This window comes from Bombina bombina, chromosome 1, assembly GCF_027579735.1.
Source record: "Bombina bombina isolate aBomBom1 chromosome 1, aBomBom1.pri, whole genome shotgun sequence".
NCBI lineage: Eukaryota > Metazoa > Chordata > Amphibia > Anura > Bombinatoridae > Bombina > Bombina bombina.
Window position 1 is genome coordinate 1,019,879,259 of NC_069499.1, and position 18,054 is coordinate 1,019,897,312.

The following is an 18,054-nucleotide window of genomic DNA, read 5'->3' on the forward strand; positions in this document are numbered from 1 at the left end:
CTCTTCTGTAAACACTTCTTGGAGCTCAGTAAAATGGGTAATGAGCCTTGCCTCTACTTCATTGAGCAATAGTATAGCTGCTGCTTCCATTTTAGCAACGATGATCTGAATATGCAATGCTCCGCTGATTACATAGGCCAGAAGGTTGTTCAATGTTAGGTCTTGCTCCACAGTTTCTTTAATAAGAATGGCAGTTATATCTCACTGAGTAGTAACTTGGTTTCCCGGGGGGGTATTTATGCGGCAGCCTACCCTCCACAGCTTGTAAGCCACACCAGAGAGAATGGGTAAATGAAAGTGCAATGAAGAAAATTAGTCATTTAAAATGGCAGCTGCCTCTTCTTAAAGTAAGCAGAAGATTCCTCCAGACCCCTTAGGGTAACTTCATATGTTGACGTAAGGTGCAGGGATCTGATTTAAACTAAGACGACTCATCCGTTAAAGTATAATGGAGTTAGTCTCTGAGATGGTGTGGTCACTCACCATGCAGTGTTACCGAAGAGCATAGGCTAAAAATGTGTTCCCCAAAGCCACTGTCTTGACTTGTCAGTGTTCCAGGGAGTATCATAGGACATACCCAATTTAAACCTAAATATATAAATTAATCCCCAGTATTAGACTTTTGATTCAGGAGCTCTGAAAGGACACGTCCTGCCGCTTCAGCTATTGGCTCCGCCACCAGGGAACTATTTTAACTTGGGATTAAATATTAATATTTAATAATAATTTTATTGTCATTAATTTCTAGATACCTCAATAGTATTATTTTGGAATACACTACAGAGATTTTATAACATTTCACTGGAGTGTACTGATAAGATACTACTATATTAATTAGAGATATTGCGGACGATAATTTTGTTATTGTTATTAATATTCATAAGCCATAAATTGTACTAATATTATTGCAATACACCGCTGAGATAATTCCATTAATCATATTATATAATACATTGGTGGCAACTGCTGAGATCAATATAAATAATATAGTAACATAAAATATAACAAGTCAAACTTGTAATATTTTTCTCACATAACATTTTTTGATCTTAAAAGGGACACTGAACCCAATTATTTTCTTTCATGATTCAGACAGAGCATGCATTTTTAAGCAACTTTCTAATTTACTCCTAATATCAATTTTTCTTCGTTCTCTTGCTTTCTTTATTTGAAAAATATGGCATCTAAGCTAAGGAGCCAGATAATTTTTGGTTCAGTACCATGGACACCATTGGTGCTGTCCAATCAGCAAGGACAGCCCAGGTTGTGAACCAAAAATGGGCCGGCTTCTAAAGTTACATTCTTGCTTTTCAAATAAAGAGAGCAAGAGAATGAAGAAAATTGATAATAGGAGTAAATTAGAAAGTTCCTTGCATGCTCTATCTGAATCATGAAAGAAAAAAATTGGGTTCAGTGTCCCTTTAAGATTTCATTTCCCTTTAGTGAGAATTTCTGAAATTGACTTGTGGATCTGAAGCAGTAGGAGGGGAACATCATAATTTATCTGGATTCTGATGAACAGCTTTGTAAGTTCAATATATGAAAATACATATCTGTATATGCTTTCATTAATCATGTGTGTATATTAAATAACAGTGACCCACTGTTCTGGGGGTTGCAAACAGATGCTTTGGGGCAACAGGAGCCTTAGTCTGCCTTAAGTAGTTTGTCCAAATGAATTCTTCTTCTTTGTACCCTGTAAGCACATAAGAAAGTTGACAGATAGGAAAGACTTTCCTGTATATATTTAGATTGCGGGGGGGGGGGGGGGAGGGTGAAATTGGAAAGATAATAATAATAAGAGTATAAAAAAAAGAAATAAGAGAGTACAAAATAAATTAAGATGAAAATCAAATGGTGATTTACAAAAGAGTACGATAGAAGAAGAGATGATAAAAAAAGGTAAATATAATATACACATGTCTATATATCCTTTGTTAAATAATTAAGTTTCTTATTACCTTTGGGAGGCTGTAATTTGTGTCCAGTCCTCTCACACCAGCCAGCAGGGTGAATATCAGGACAATCTGCATTCACCCAAAAATCATGGCATTCGGAATACCCATCAAAATGCAGCCTTATCCGAAAACCACACACCTAGGAGTAGAAAGTAGAAACTAGAAAGTGGGTGTGACAGATTACATTAGCTTAAAGGGACACAATCAAAATTAAACTTTCATTATTCAGATAGAGTATGCCATTTTAAACAACTTTCCAATTCACTTCTATTAACAAAATGTGCACAGTCTTTTTATATTTAAACTTTTTGAGTCACCAGCTCCTATTGAGCATGTGCAAGAATAAGTGTGTATGCGTTTGTGAATGGCTGATGGCTGTCACATGGTACGTGTATGCATTTGTGAATGGCTGCTGGCTGTCACATGGTACAGGGGGAGTGGAAAAAGTCATAACTTTTAAAATTGTCAGAAAGAAAATCTACTACTCATTTGAAGTTCAGACTAAGTGCTATTGTATTGTCTTGTTATTTTGCATTTGTTGATTATGCAAATCTACTGTGTTGACTGGTCCTTTAATCTGTATCTCTCTGGTTTAGCCTGTGCCACTGCCATCTTGTGGTAAGACAGACATAACTGCAGAAACCTTAATTACCTTAGCTTCTATATTATAATGCAACCAATTGTTTGATGAAAATGGCAGATTCTTGGTTCACAGCTCTCTTCAATATGTCTTATACTAATCCCCATTTGGAATAAACAGGCTCTGTATTATTTAGCACCCTTCTGTTTGTGACACTAATTACATTGCAGTGGGATGGACAACATGTCTTGTAATGAGAGCCTATTACAGGACTTTTACCCATCTAAACCCTAGAGATTGACATAAAAAACATTTATAAGAAATCACTTTCAACCTAGAAAGGCATACCCATCATTTGTTTAAATTACCATTTGTTTATCATGTGGTCTGCAAAAATTATATTTGTTAGAGAGCTCTCAAACTTTGCTTCTCTCTTGGCCAAAAAGAAATAAATACACCTGTTGAAGTTACAGAAGAGATAATCTAAAGATATCATGTGGTCTATGTGAACATCACAATTTCTTAAAAGGATACTGAAACCACATTTTTTCTTTCATGATTCAGATAGAGCATGCAGTTTTAAGCAACTTTCTAATGTACTCCTATTATCATTTTGTCTTCGGTCTCTTATCATCTTTATTTGAAAAGCAGGAATGTAAGCTTAAGAGTAGGGATGGGCGAATGTGCAAATTTTCGAATTTCGAATGAAGAACGAATGTTATTACCGAAATTCGAATTCTAAATTCGAATGTCGATAAGAACGAATATTCTTAAAAATGCGAAAATCGAATGTTATTTACAGTTTTCGAATGTCACTTTCGAATTCGAATGTTTATAATTATATCGAATGTCTACATTCGAAATTCGAATTTTTCGAATTCGAATATAAATTCAAATTTTTCGAATTCGAATATAAATTCAAATTTTTCGAATTCGAATATTGTATAATTCGAATATTACATTTAAAAGCATTAGAAATACTATTACAATCTAAATTCGAATTTTTCGAATTCGAATATTGCATAATTCGAATATTACATTTAAAGAAAAAGCATTAGAAATACTATTACAATCTAAATTCGAATTTTTCGAATTCGAATACACGTATTGCATAATTCGAATATTACATTTAAAGAAAAAGCATTAGAAATACTATTACAATCTAAATTCGAATTTTTCGAATTCGAATACACGTATTGCATAATTCGAATATTACATTTAAAGAAAAAGCATTAGAAATACTATTACAATCTAAATTCGAATTTTTCGAATTCGAATATTGCATAATTCGAATATTACATTTAAAGAAAAAGCATTAGAAATACTATTACAATCTAAATTCGAATTTTTCGAATTCGAATATTTTCGAATGTAATCGTAAAATTCGAAACCGAACATTCGAAAATCGAATGTTAGAATGTTATGTAAACATTCAAAATTCGATTCGAACGAACGTGTTAAAATTTGTGCCGTTTTTCGAATGTTGCGAAACATTCGCCCATCCCTACTTAAGAGCCAGCCCATTTTTGTTTCAGCACCTGGGTATCACTTTATGATTGGTGGCTAAATGTAGCCACCAATCATCTAGTGTTACCCAGGGTTTTGAACCAAAAATAGGCCGGCTTGTAAGCTTACATTCCTGCTTTTTCAAATAAAGATACCAAGATAATGAAGAAAAATTGTTAATAGGAGTAAATTAGAAAGTTGCTTAAAATTGCATGCTCTATCTGAGTCATGAAATAAAAATATTGTATTCAGTATTCCTTTAAACAAGAGTATTTAAAATGGACAGTCCTTAATTAGAAAGAGAAGATCTTTCCAATGTGTGCTAAAATAGTACTTTAGATACCACATAATTGATAAAAAAAATGCTGAATACCTACTTCCCAGTCACTAAATTTAAACACAAAAATGCTTAGGAAAGAAAAGAGTGCCACCTTTTCCTCAGACAAATAAATCAATACACACTTGAGACCTTTTTTATAAGGACCACAATCTATTGTTTCGATCAACAAACCATATGATCCTCATACCAGGGGCTCCATTTATGAAGCAATGGATGCTACTTCGGAGGCCTGAAACGGAAGTTAAGAAGCAGCGATCATAAGAAAGCTGCTCCTTAACCCGTCATCATCCCGATCCGATCGGGATGACTTACAGCCCCTGCTAGAGGCCAGTGAGTAGGGTGCGGCATTGCACAAGCATTTCAATAGAAATGCTTGTGCAATGATAAATGCCAATAGCGTATGCTGTCTGCATTTAGCGATGTCAAGCGGACATGATTCGCTATAAATCTACCCCAAGGTGTTTAATTAAAAAACCTATTTTAGAGCTAGAGTTTAAATGTATATTTTTATGGTTGAGACATTTTTAGTTTTTGTGACCATCCATGGAGCTTACATGAGTGGTAGACTACCTTATGCTTACATGAGTGGTAGACTACCTTATGCTTACATGAGTGGTAGACTACCTTATGCTTACATGAGTGGTAGACTACCTTATGCTTACATGAGTGGTAGACTACCTTATGCTTACATGAGTGGTAGACTACCTTATGCTTACATGAGTGGTAGACTACCTTATGCTTACATGAGTGGTAGACTACCTTATGCTTACATGAGTGGTATGGTTGAGAGGATAGAATGGTAGAAGGAAAAGTGTTATATTTTGAGCTAGTCTTAGTTCTTTAAGTATGGGTGGGATGGATGAGATACATTGACCATCAAGCTGATGAATGCCTAAGGAATTTCAGCATACAAAATCATAACTCTGCTGTGGGATGTGCATATTCCTTTAAATAGATTCCCGTTTAACTTATAAACGTAACCATTTCCCTTATAATAAATGCAGGGATTCCAATTCTCTACTAAACTGATGCCCTCAGTATAGACTTAATTGATAAGTATGAGAATATCTTCATTTTCTAAAAACTGCAGTAAGAGTCCTGGAACAGCATTGTTGCTCTGTTTGCAGCATACTAGACGGAAATAATCCTCAATAAACTAATGGCAACGTGACACATCAACACAAATGTATACATTGTTTACAAAAACTCAAGAACAATTCAATTGTTTCATTTTTGGCTATGTTATATATAGTATGTGCATATTAAAGTGAATGTAAATTTTGATGCTAAAGTGCCCAGTTTTTAAAAATTCGATTAAAAACAGGGGCACTTTAATTCATCAAAATTTACATTTCACTTGTTGTTAAAAAATACTTACCTTTTAAACTTGACAGCTGCTCCAGCTTCTCCCGGTCGTCGCAAAGCCATTTCTGACATAAAAAATTATGGATGGGTCATCCTCCAATCACGGCTCCCCCACCCTCCCCCCGGGGGAATCAGTGTCTGATTCGAAGCCGTGATTGGAGGAAGTCGGATTCCTCATTTTAGAAAAGGTAAGTATTTTTTCACAACACAAGTGAAATGCAAATTTTGATGAATTAAAGTGCCCCTGTTTTTAATCGAATTTTTAAAAACGGGGCACTTTAGCATCAAAATTTACATTCACATTAAGCTGTGATTAAATCCATTCACTATGAAAATGGCTATTTAAGACATTCCTGGGTGAAAAGAAGTTGTATTATGGCCCAATGTTAAAGGGGCACTAAACTCTAAACATTTATTTCATGCATATAAACAAAATGTTTTTTCATTAAAAAAGGTTAAATCTGTTTATTTTATTTTTGAAGATAGCAGCAAGTGGGAGTGTTTAAGTAGAAGTGGGCCTTACGGCTCATTGGCTGGCAAGGAGAACTCCCACTGCTTTCTTGGTGGCCAGAGGCATCCTCACAAACATAAAAACAAAATTGTCCTTTTTTTTTTTCTCAGTACAGAAACATTAGACAAGAATATACTTTGTGCCTCTGCTACCTTCTGATCTTACCTCAGAAACTGTCAGTATAAAATACATTGAAGGATGATGAGGATCTGTCCCTTCAAGCTTCATTCCTACTTTAAACAAGTTCTTATGATGTGTCCCCAACTGCCACTGTAGGTTAGAGATACATTTCAAATGAACAATTTACAGTAAATAGTGGCAACATTTCTGCTACAGTTCATACACAGAGTAGGCAGAAACAGAATTAAAGCGACATTAAATTCAAAATTACACTTTTATATTTCAAATCGTAAGCAAGTATGCAGTGTTAAAGGGACAGTCAACACTTCCGTTAACATTATTTGAGATAAAAATATAAGAACCGAAGATCCGCCTGCACTATACCCCTTCTGCCATGCCGCCTTGCTTCTGTAGTAATCACTTTCGCTAACTTGTCTAATACCGGGTAAATATGGTAGCTGGACTCCCCCCACCGTTACGTAGCTGCCTTCTTCTTCAAATGATCATCAAATTAGAATCCAGTCCTCGGACAGAAATTGCACGTGCTTGCAATTTCTGTCCGAGGACTGGATTCTGATTTGATCATCATTTGAAGAAGAAGGCAGCTACGTAACCGTGGGGGGAGTCCGGCTGCCATATTTACCCGGTTTTAGACAAGTTAGCGAAAGTGATTACTACAGAAGCAAGGCGGCATGGCAGAAGGGGTATAGTGCAGGCGGATCTTCGGTTCTTATATTTCTATCCCAAATAATGTTAACAGAAATGTTGACTGTCCCTTTAAGATATTTTTTTTTATCAAATGTTCTTTGTTCTCTTGGAATCATTTGTTGAAAATTATACATAGGTGAGTTTAGGATCAACTAGCAGGTGATTGGTGGTTACACACATATAACTCTTCTCATTATCTCAACAGATGAGTTCAGCTGCTCTGGAGTTGACTTTAACCATGTGTTAACCATTTTGCAGATATTAAACACATTCTTAAATGCAAACACGTTAATACATTAGAGCATTTTCTTTTTTTACTTTTATGTTCCTGTAACCTTTAACCATTTATACTCACTTCTCTAAACAGATTAAGTGGAGCAGCCATACATTTCTGTTCTTCTATATGTGAAGTCCAAGTCCAGGAATCTACTAGCTCATCACCTGAAACTTATCAAAACGGCAAAACTTAAAGGGACCATATTTAAGGTAAATAAATAGTACAGTAGTAAAAAGGAAATGGACACCGTTTTTTCTTAATCTTTCAAAAAGGCTATTCCCACTGCTTATTTATGAAAACTGCCATTTTCCTGACAATTGAACTGCTGTGTTTTGGTGGGAATGTGTAAGGCCCTGAAATGGGAAACTACAGTAAAGTTAACAATAGATATCACAAGAGAGGGGGAAAAAGAGAGCGGAGAGAGAGCAAAAGAGAGGGGGAGAGAGAGGGAGGAGAGAGAGAGAGGGGGAAGAGAGAGAGAGAGGGGGGGGGAGGGAGAGAGAGGGGGGGGAGGGAGAGAGGGGGGGGAGGGAGAGAGAGGGGGGAGGTAGAAAGAGGGGGGAGAGAGAGAGGGGGGGAGAGAGAGAGGGGGGAGAGAGAGAGAGCAAAAAAGAGGGATGGAGAGAGAGAGAGAGAGAGAGAGAGAGAGAGAGAGAGAGAGAGAAAAAAAGAGAGGGATGGAGAGAGAGAGCAAAAGAGAGGGGAGAGAGAGAGCAAAAGAGAGGGGGAGAGCACAAAAGAGAGGGGGGAGAGAGCGCAAAAGAGAGGGGGAGAGAGAGAGCGCAAAAGAGAGGGGGAGAGAGAGAGAGCGCAAAAGAGAGGGGGGAGAGAGCTCAAAAGAGAGGGGGAGAGAGCGCAAAAGAGAGGGGGCGAGAGAGAGAGCAAAAGAGAAGGGGAGGGAGAGAGCGCAAGGGGTGGGACCGCTGTACTGCAAAAAATGGCCCGTGTGAACGGGCTTTAGGACTAGTTAAATATAATGAAATAATTATCTACTATACATATAAAATACGTTTTAAACTTTATTAAAACATTTTTTTACATGAAGTTTAGTATGTTTTATTCAGTTTTCTGCACGGCCAGATTAGAGTTCTTTTTCATAAAATAGTTTCACTGTAGCCAATGAGGTACTTAAGCAACACAGTGAGTGTTGTAAAGGGGTATTGGCAGTTGCTAAGCAATCCCAAACCTTGTGACTTATTTTGGCATATACTGTACCATGGAAAAATGGACCTACAGGTTTCCATGTCAATATACTCCTGGAATTGGTGTTATGTCAGCAGGAGTCCATCTTGTCTCTCCCATTACACATTTGCTGTCATGTGAAGGAACTAATCACTAATGTCGATATGTCTCACAGAAAGTAATTGTCTTCTGTATGGTTGGCAGGAAAAAGTTTATTAATACTCTCTGCTTCTGACAGGAGATGAGGTTAATCACTACTTTATATGTCTCTGGCAGAAAATAGGTAAATCACAGTTGTGTGCAATATATATATGTTGTATTATTAATATGTTTAATTCATTATTGTAGTGTAAGAACAGGGGTTGAGATTCTGTTGACACATGTCAACTCTATTGTTATACAGTACTGTTTTGAGGTATTATTTACATTACACCTTCGATGTAGGTGACAATGATACTTTGAATATATTGCCGGTATCAGAGCAGCATAGCCACCTACTCGGTGATGCTGTCTTTAAACAGTACATTTGAATATTCTGCCAGCTTTCTCTAAATTGCAACAGTACGTGAATATCTCACCGCCTCGTGGCACTTTCGATCATCAGGGCCTATGTCTGGTAAAAAGTGCTTAATCACTACTCCATATTTGTCTGGCAGTTAGAATTTTTCACTGTTATCTGTGACTAACAGAGGATTTAATCACTACTGTATGGCAGGAAGTGTGTAATCATTGCTCTCTATGGGCAAGATTACAAGTCGCGGGGCAAATCATTTGTGAAAACTCAGCGTGCGTGATTGTATTTGGGGTTGTGCAGCTATTACAAGTTAATAAATAACTTATTTTGTGCGCGCAGTAAGCCGCGTAATGCAAACTGCGAAATTGCGTGCACGTTCACGTATTCCCATAGAAGTCAATGGAGAAGACAAATAGAAAAAAACACAAAAACCCTAATCTGTTGTGCAAAGCCCATGACGTATTCTCCTCGAAAAGTGTACATGAAAATTTGAATATTTCATATTGCGAACGAAATGTTTTCACAAAGGAATATGTTCTATTTAATTCTAAATAAATATTTCTCTATATATGTGATTTTTGAACTTATATATCTATTTATTTCGAGATATGTATATAAATATATATATGTCTAGATATCTCGAGATCTATATGTGAAAATCGCTTCGAAAATACATCTGAGATTTTGTTTAATGTGCATAAGATTTTAATGTGAAATATTTTCATTATCTCCATAGTTAAAGGGACACTGAACCCAAATTTTTTCTTTTGTGATTCAGATAGAGCATGACGTTTTAAGCAACTTTCTAATTTACTGCTATTTTCAAATTTTCTTCATTCTCTTGGTATCTTTATTTGAAATGCAAGAATGTAAGTTTAGATGCCGGCCCATTTTTGGTGAACAACCTGGGTTGTCCTTGCTGATTGGTGGATAAATTCATCCACCAATAAAAAAGTGCTGTCCAGAGTTCTGAACAAAAAAGCTTAGATACCTTATTTTTTAAATAAAGATAGCAAGAGAACAAAGAAAAATAGATAATAGGAGTAAATTAGAAAGTCGCTTAAAATTGCATGCTCTATCTGAATCCAGAAAGAAAAAATTTGGGTTCAGTATCCCTTTAAACATATCTCTATACATATAAATCCATGTTTCTCTATGTATGTGTATGTATGTCAATGTAAAATCCCTCTGTCTGTTTTTTTTTCCTCAAACCCAAAATCTTGTATCTTTGAGCCCTTATAACTTTTGTGTGCAATATTTGTTAAATAATTTTTAATAGACAGTGTTAATATTAGTGTAACTGTACTTTGTAATGCATTTTTTAAGTGTTTTGTGAAACTTTTTTGTTGCGCAAAACTGTTAACTACATGTCTTTGAGTGCGGCAAGGATTGGTGCGTAAAAGGCGAATAACATTCAGTATACAGGCCCAGCACTTGTACCCAAGCAAGTAGATGCAAGCTGTAGGGACCCTGCAATAGTCCCCAGTATAGTCCAAAAATAGCAGAAAACAGCAGCACCTTCTTCTGCTATGAGACATCATAGCAGAAAAAAGATACAACGTTTCAGTCACAAACTGACCTTAATCATGTTCTAGACAATATCATCTCTGTACACACTTTATACAGAAAAGATGTTAAGGGTATAAAGTGTGTACAGAGATGATATTGTCTAGAACATGATTAAGGTCAGTTTGTGACCGAAACGTTGTATCTTTTTTCTGCTATGATGTCCCATCAATAAAGAAATCTTTTCTGCATTAAGAAGGTGCTGCTGTTTTCTGCTATTTTTGGCGTAAAAGGCGAATGCCTGCGCACAATTGCGATTTTTCAAGACTTTTAATACCTGCACAATGGAAATTGATTGCGAATAGACCACATTGTGCACGGAAAACTCACAACACGCTACTTGTAATCTTGCCCTATGTTTGTTAGAGAGGGTTTATCACATAACTGTCTGTATCTAGCAGGAATTTGTTTATTTATGTGTGTCTTGAAGAAACATATTAACAACAATTATAAGGAATATATACTGTATGAAGCCGATTTGATATGAAATGGTTGAAGAGGAAGGAATAATTTTCACAAGACAAGGCAGTGCTAAACCTATTTGAGAGGTTGGTCACAATCCTTTAGAAAGCTTATTTAATTATTTATTTACATCATAGAATTTATTGGCATTTAAAAAAAAAAAAAAAAATCACAAGAAGCTGATTTTGATCAGCCACTTAATCACACAAAGGGCTAGATTACAAGTGGTGCGCTATTTGGCGCTCCCACTTGAGCGTTAACTTTGCTTGATAACTTTTCGCATATGTTGGGTTGTACTCGTATTACAAGTTGAAAATAAAAAGTTTGTGTGCAAGCAAAAACCGACGCATGCTAACTTCCGGCGATATTGCGATCCACGTTAACATATTCTCCCCATAGAAGTCAAAGGAGAGCACAGAAAAAAAAAACTAACACCTATCGCTCACGCCCTATCCTGGCAAGAGTTTTTATTATTTACATTATACATTCCAATGTTCTTTACTTACAGAACAATGTTATTTTTATTGTAAGTATAAATTTATATATATATATATACCTGTATATCTATTTCTGTAGATATATATTTTACATTAACATTATCACATATATATAGAAATATAAATTTAATAATAACAATATCATTGTTTTCTATTTGAAGAACAAAGAGATGTAAAATATACATTAAAAGATTAGTGTTTTGCACTTTAGGTGTAACACAGTGGCGGGTTAGCGCACATGAGGAATTGCTAATCTCAAAGCGCGTTTTTTTAAATATTACACCTAAATATTAAAAATAATAATTCTTATTAAAAATTATTATAAATACTGTTAAAAATTAATAAAAATATGTATGTATGTATGTATCTATATATATATATATATATATATATATATATATATATATATTCTACAGATTATTTAGAATTGTTTACAGTATCTTTAATCACACTAAACCGACATGCGTAAAATACATTTGGGCTCTTGCGATCGTGTTTACAACTTGTAATAAATGCACTATTTCTGATGTGCACAAAAAGCCGCAAATATATATTGCTTGTGTGCAACAGCTAGCACTCCACACAAACATTTCTTGAAAGAGAGAGGATCACTGAGAAAAAGCATTAGTCTAAAGGATGGAAATCTAAAGTGCTAAAGGAATTTACCCTGGATGTCTCTCTGGTTCCACTCCTCCATCTCTTGATGGCCCACACTGGATTCTTCATGGTCTCCTGTTATCTTCTGTTCTCTCTTCTCCTGAGCAAAAACACTTTTCAGATGCACGTCTAGAGTATTGTCAACAGATCTTAATCATCAATGCATCTTGCAAAACTTATCCCCCGGAACCACCCCATACAATTACATTACACCATAAATACATCAACCCTGTACTTGGTAACATAGCAGGATTTACCAGTGATGTACCCTGCAACACTGGATCCATCATCAGTGTATCTTACTATGCCTCATTTACAAGCACTCTATCCTTATGCATTTAAAGCACTGATACCTGCATTAATTGCTATACCAGCATTAGAGCCTAAATTTTCCCATCCTGCATATCATAAATAGCCTATATCCATAATGCGCTTTGCAATGTGTGTCCACAATGACGCTCCCAACCTTTTGACATCACTAAACTCTTCACCCATGGCACTTAATGTAAGGTTGTGCTGAGCACCATATTAAACCACATTGCCCTCTGTAACATTTCTCACTACAACTTGTCATACTACATCCAGAAGATTACATTAACATTATGCTCTGAAGCAAAAAAGAACAAGTAACAAGGGATGCTGTTTGCACCTGAATAGTGCTGATCTTACCGTTAATTCGCCTTCTGACTCCTCTAGACTTTGATACTCTTTGGGCCTGCGTTTCTTGACAGGTTTTAGGGTTTCACTGTGTGTCCAAAATTCTGGTGAAGTCTCCAGGACCAGTGACCTGCCATGGACACCCCAGAAACCAGGGAGAGGGTGACACTGACCCACTCCCTTTTGATCCCCATCCCAGTGACACCTGACTCAGCCTCACCTCTCTCTGTAGTGGCAGATCTCTTTGCAAGTTTCACACATTTGCCCCACTCTGTGCCTGCAGCCACAAGTGTCACAGAGACACATGGACGGGTCAGAAGAGGCATTGTCCATCCCCTCTGGATCTGCCAAGAGACACATATGCCATGAGCCCAATTTTACCCTGGTATCTCTCAAACACACAGCTAACACTTATATCTCACTGCCACGCAGCTGAATGTGCACAGAACCCCAATACACACAACTAGCACGCACCAATTTTGGTTTCAAACACTGCTGTTAGCCGTGAAGGCTGGGAAGTGCTAGGTACACACTAACTGCTGTAAACCTCAAAGAGGCCAGTTGTCCTGAACGTAAAAAGAAGTGCCATTTTCAAATTTCCAATGTGTTACCCAGAACAAAGACAATGGTAAAAGCAACAATTTATAGAGATGTTAAAATCTTACATTTATACAAATTGCAATAATATCACATTATATTTTAATATTACAATATGAGTTTACAAGATAGAATTTTAAAAACAAAACTTTTTTGAATAGGTGGTTTATAATGTGAGAAAAAAAGGTGTTTTCTATGATATCTAATTAGAGAATACATGTGTTCTTCTCAAGATATTTATTTTAATTAATTAAAGGGAAATTAAACACTAAACAAATGCTAGATAGAATGATGCATTAAAAGAAAAGATCAGTCTGAGAATAACATGAAGATGTATTTTTTAGTTCCATTAGCTATTTTAATATTGACAAAATAAGTGTCTATAAAGCAATGGGTAATCCCATGTTGTAGCTTAAAGGGACATAATACTCATATGCTAAATCACTTGAAACTGATGCAGTATAACTGTAAAAAGCTGACAGGAAAATATCACCTGAGTATCTCTATGTAAAAAAAGAAGATATTTACCTCACAATCTCCTCAGCTCAGCAGAGTAAGTTCTGTGTAAAAAGTTATACTCAGCTGCTCCCAGCTGCAGGTAAACAAATTTAAAAAAATGAAGAAATGAACAGCAGCCAATCAGCATCAGCAGTGCTGAGGTCATGAACTCTTACTGTGATCTCATGAGATTTGACTTAACTCTCATGAGATTTCATAGTAAGCTTCCTTTACCTGATTGGTGAAATAATATGAGAGTGCACGATGCTAGTCCCTTCAGATGTCCCAGGACAAACACACTAAAATGCTGCTTAGAAATCCTTTACAATGGGAGGTGGCTACTGAGGAACTTTTGAGGTAAAATATCTTTCTTTTTTACATAGAGATGTTCAGGAGATATTTTCTAATCAGCTTTTTACAGCTATGCTGCATCACTTTCAAGTGTTTAAACATTTGGGTATTATGGCCCTTTAAGTTTCTTTCTCTGCTGTAGCCAAATAAGGACAGTTATAAATAGGTCACTAGAGAGTGCAGCCAATGACTAAGTGGAATACAACAGTGTTCTGCACTTCCATTTCTAGCAAGAACTGAAAAGCTCACAATTTCTGAATGGAATTACAGGAAAAGAGGACAAAATAAATAATTAAAAAGTGTATTGCAGAGTTATATATATATATATATATATATATATATATATATATATATATAGTAGGTAATTGATTCAAAGCACTCTCTGGACTTCAGATAATAAAGGCAACATTTATTATGATAGTGACGTTTCGGGACCAAACCTGTCCCTTCCTCTGACAGTCAAACAATGCAAAAATCCAACTTAAATAGGCCATTCAGACCCTCCCCTGTATTGCTACCAATCACAGGTAAGCGTGTGCAAAAGTGAAGACCACACCAAAATAAGGTGTGGACAAGTGATAGTGTATTATGTGTATTTATAAAGGTGTAAAACATATATAAAGCTAAAAAATCATCATTAGTGTAATCCTCATATATCCAAGTGAGCTTTGATCATGATAATTAAATTACAAAAACTTATTAGTGTAAACTAACATAATGCATGTTAAGGATTCACCCCTCCTTCAGAGTGCTCAAAATGGACTCTACCACTATTCAGTGGATCCTCCCCTATTCATTGATAGGTTTTAATCCACAGTCACAATACTATTATATAATATGACTACCAAGATCATCAAAACATTAAACCAAGCTATTTCCTATTGCTGTAACTTCACAGCACCTTATAGATGGGGTGTTAATAATCATTAACACTAAAAGATTTATATAAACCATGCGATGAAATCGCAACTCAATGCTGCTATCACCATAACAAATATTGACACACCCCTCCTGTTCTCATAGGTCAAGCATACACACCCCTTCTCTACTTCCTTATGTGTTGGAAAATAGATTAACGAAAGCTAGCAGATCCTTACTAGATTTAGTGGCCAAAAACATTAGGAGCGCTTCTGTCATTAGGTGTTACTTAACCGCATATAATTATAGCACATTACACATACCTTACACTATGGTTACACATATTATAACGATGATCGCTCAGTATGACTATAACGCATGTTACATTAGCACTTAGGATTTGGATCCAGGTTAATAGCCTAGGCGATTGATTAATGGAGTGTTTGGTTGTTTTTATTTATTTACATTCCAGCTTATGCTTGTGATGAAAAGCGGTGGTTACGGTTGACCTATGAGAAATGGAGGGGTGTGGTTACAGATATCAGGATGACAGTTCCCCTCAGCTGTGAGTTTAGCGCACGGCTTATACTATTATAAATATATAATGTGGTTGTGAAACACCCTATGGGAGATGTGCTTCCAATGTATCAGTTACTAATTTAGTGAAAATACGTTTATTTTCTAAATCGTATGGAAATGGTGAGATGGTATGTACTTCTGACCTATGAGAGCAGGAGGGGTGTGTTCACAGATGATATGATGACGATAACCCTTAGCTGCGATCTGATCGCACAGTGTATGCTGCTATAATTATATGCGGTTAAGTAACACCTAATGACAGAAGCGCTCCTAATGTTTTTGGCCACTAAATCTAGTAAGGATCTGCTAGCTTTCGTTAATCTATTTTCCAACACATAAGGAAGTAGAGAAGGGGTGTGTATGCTTGACCTATGAGAACAGGAGGGGTGTGTCAATATTTGTTATGGTGATAGCAGCATTGAGTTGCGATTTCATCGCATGGTTTATATAAATCTTTTAGTGTTAATGATTATTAACACCCCATCTATAAGGTGCTGTGAAGTTACAGCAATAGGAAATAGCTTGGTTTAATGTTTTGATGATCTTGGTAGTCATATTATATAATAGTATTGTGACTGTGGATTAAAACCTATCAATGAATAGGGGAGGATCCACTGAATAGTGGTAGAGTCCATTTTGAGCACTCTGAAGGAGGGGTGAATCCTTAACATGCATTATGTTAGTTTACACTAATAAGTTTTTGTAATTTAATTATCATGATCAAAGCTCACTTGGGTATATGAGGATTACACTAATGATGATTTTTTAGCTTTATATATGTTTTACACCTTTATAAATACACATAATACACTATCACTTGTCCACACCTTATTTTGGTGTGGTATTCACTTTTGCACTCGCTTACCTGTGATTGGTAGCAATACAGGGGAGGGTCTGAATGGCCTATTTAAGTTTGATTTTTGCATTGTTTGACTGTCAGAGGAAGGGACAGGTTTGGTCCCGAAACGTCACTATCATAATAAATGTTTCCTTTATTATCTGAAGTCCAGAGAGTGCTTTGAATCAATTACCTACTACATACTCCTGAGAGCACCCTGGCAGTTGTGGAGAGTTGGTGAGAGTGCAGATACTGCATAACTTTGCTATATTTTATATATATATATATATATATATATATATATATATATATATATATATATATATACTGTATATAAATATATATAAAGTTTATCACTTTATATTACCATCTAAAAGTGTAAAAAATGTCCCTCTAAGTATAGTCTGCTCTTAATGACAATATTCCTGGCAAACTTTTCTAATAACAAAAAAACATTACAATGTGCCATATTTACTTACTATACAACACAATCCCATGGGTAATGATGGTTCTTTATTTATTTTTAAAGATCTATAAAGTTTTATTCTGTTATCTAAAAGCTGCTTTTGATATAGGAAGCCATAATTCCTAGTGGTTTCTAAGGCATCTATAAATCACTTACGACTAGATTACGAGTCTTGCGTTATGAGTGAAAAAGCAGCGTTATGGATTATAACGCTGCTTTTTCACTCCCGCTGGTATTACGAGTCTTGCAGGTTTAGGGGCACTGCACACTTTTTTGGCAGTACCGCAAATTAACTTGCGCAATTTACGTAAAGTCTTTTTTCAATGGGACTTCCATAGCGCCGGTATTACAAGCTTTTTCTGGGAGGCCAAAAAGTGAGCGGTACAGCCTATCCCGCAAGATTCATAATGCAATCTAAAGTCAGTAGTTATGAGTTTTACGCTACAAAGCTGTAGCATAAAACTCATAACTAAAGTGTTAAAAAGTACACTAACACCCATAAACTACCTATTAACCCCTAAACCGAGGCCCTCCCGCATAGCAAACACTAAAATAAAATTATTAACCCCTAATCTGCTCCGGACATCGCAGCCACTATAATAAACATATTAACCCCTAAACCGCCGCACTCCCGCCTTGCATACACTTGTTAAATATTATTAACCCCTAATCTGCTGCCCCTAACATCGCCGCCACCTACCTAAATTTATTAACCCCTAATCTGCCGCCCCCAATGTCGCCACAACACTATACTAAATTTATTAACCCCTAAACCTAAGTCTAACCCTAACTTAAATATAATTAAAATAAATCTAAATAAAAATTTCTATCATTACCTAAATTATTCCTATTTAAAACTAAATACTTACCTGTAAAATAAACCCTAAGCTAGCTACAATATAACTAATAGTTACATTGTAGCTAGTTTAGGGTTTATTTTTATTTTACAGGCAAGTTTGTATTCATT

At 35.9% G+C, this 18,054-nt stretch overlaps 1 protein-coding gene and 1 long non-coding RNA gene across 2 annotated transcripts in view; one reads left to right on the top strand and one right to left on the bottom strand.

The window, feature by feature from the left end:
- The window catches only part of L3MBTL1 (L3MBTL histone methyl-lysine binding protein 1), a 193,583-nt gene that overhangs the window by 117,017 nt on the left and 58,512 nt on the right, over positions 1-18,054 (bottom strand). Inside the window, exons 3-9 of the mRNA XM_053715834.1 lie at positions 13,122-13,244; positions 12,913-13,043; positions 12,253-12,340; positions 7,444-7,535; positions 6,426-6,530; positions 1,962-2,097; positions 1,605-1,696 (exon numbers count right to left, since the gene is read on the bottom strand). Coding sequence (XP_053571809.1) covers positions 1,605-1,696; positions 1,962-2,097; positions 6,426-6,530; positions 7,444-7,535; positions 12,253-12,340; positions 12,913-13,043; positions 13,122-13,244 — 767 coding nt within the window. The remainder of the gene's footprint in view (positions 1-1,604; positions 1,697-1,961; positions 2,098-6,425; positions 6,531-7,443; positions 7,536-12,252; positions 12,341-12,912; positions 13,044-13,121; positions 13,245-18,054) is intronic.
- Positions 1-18,054, top strand: part of LOC128661618 (uncharacterized) — a 69,452-nt gene that overhangs the window by 18,268 nt on the left and 33,130 nt on the right. The window contains exon 2 of the long non-coding RNA XR_008402617.1: positions 7,456-7,574. This is a non-coding gene — a long non-coding RNA (uncharacterized LOC128661618). The remainder of the gene's footprint in view (positions 1-7,455; positions 7,575-18,054) is intronic.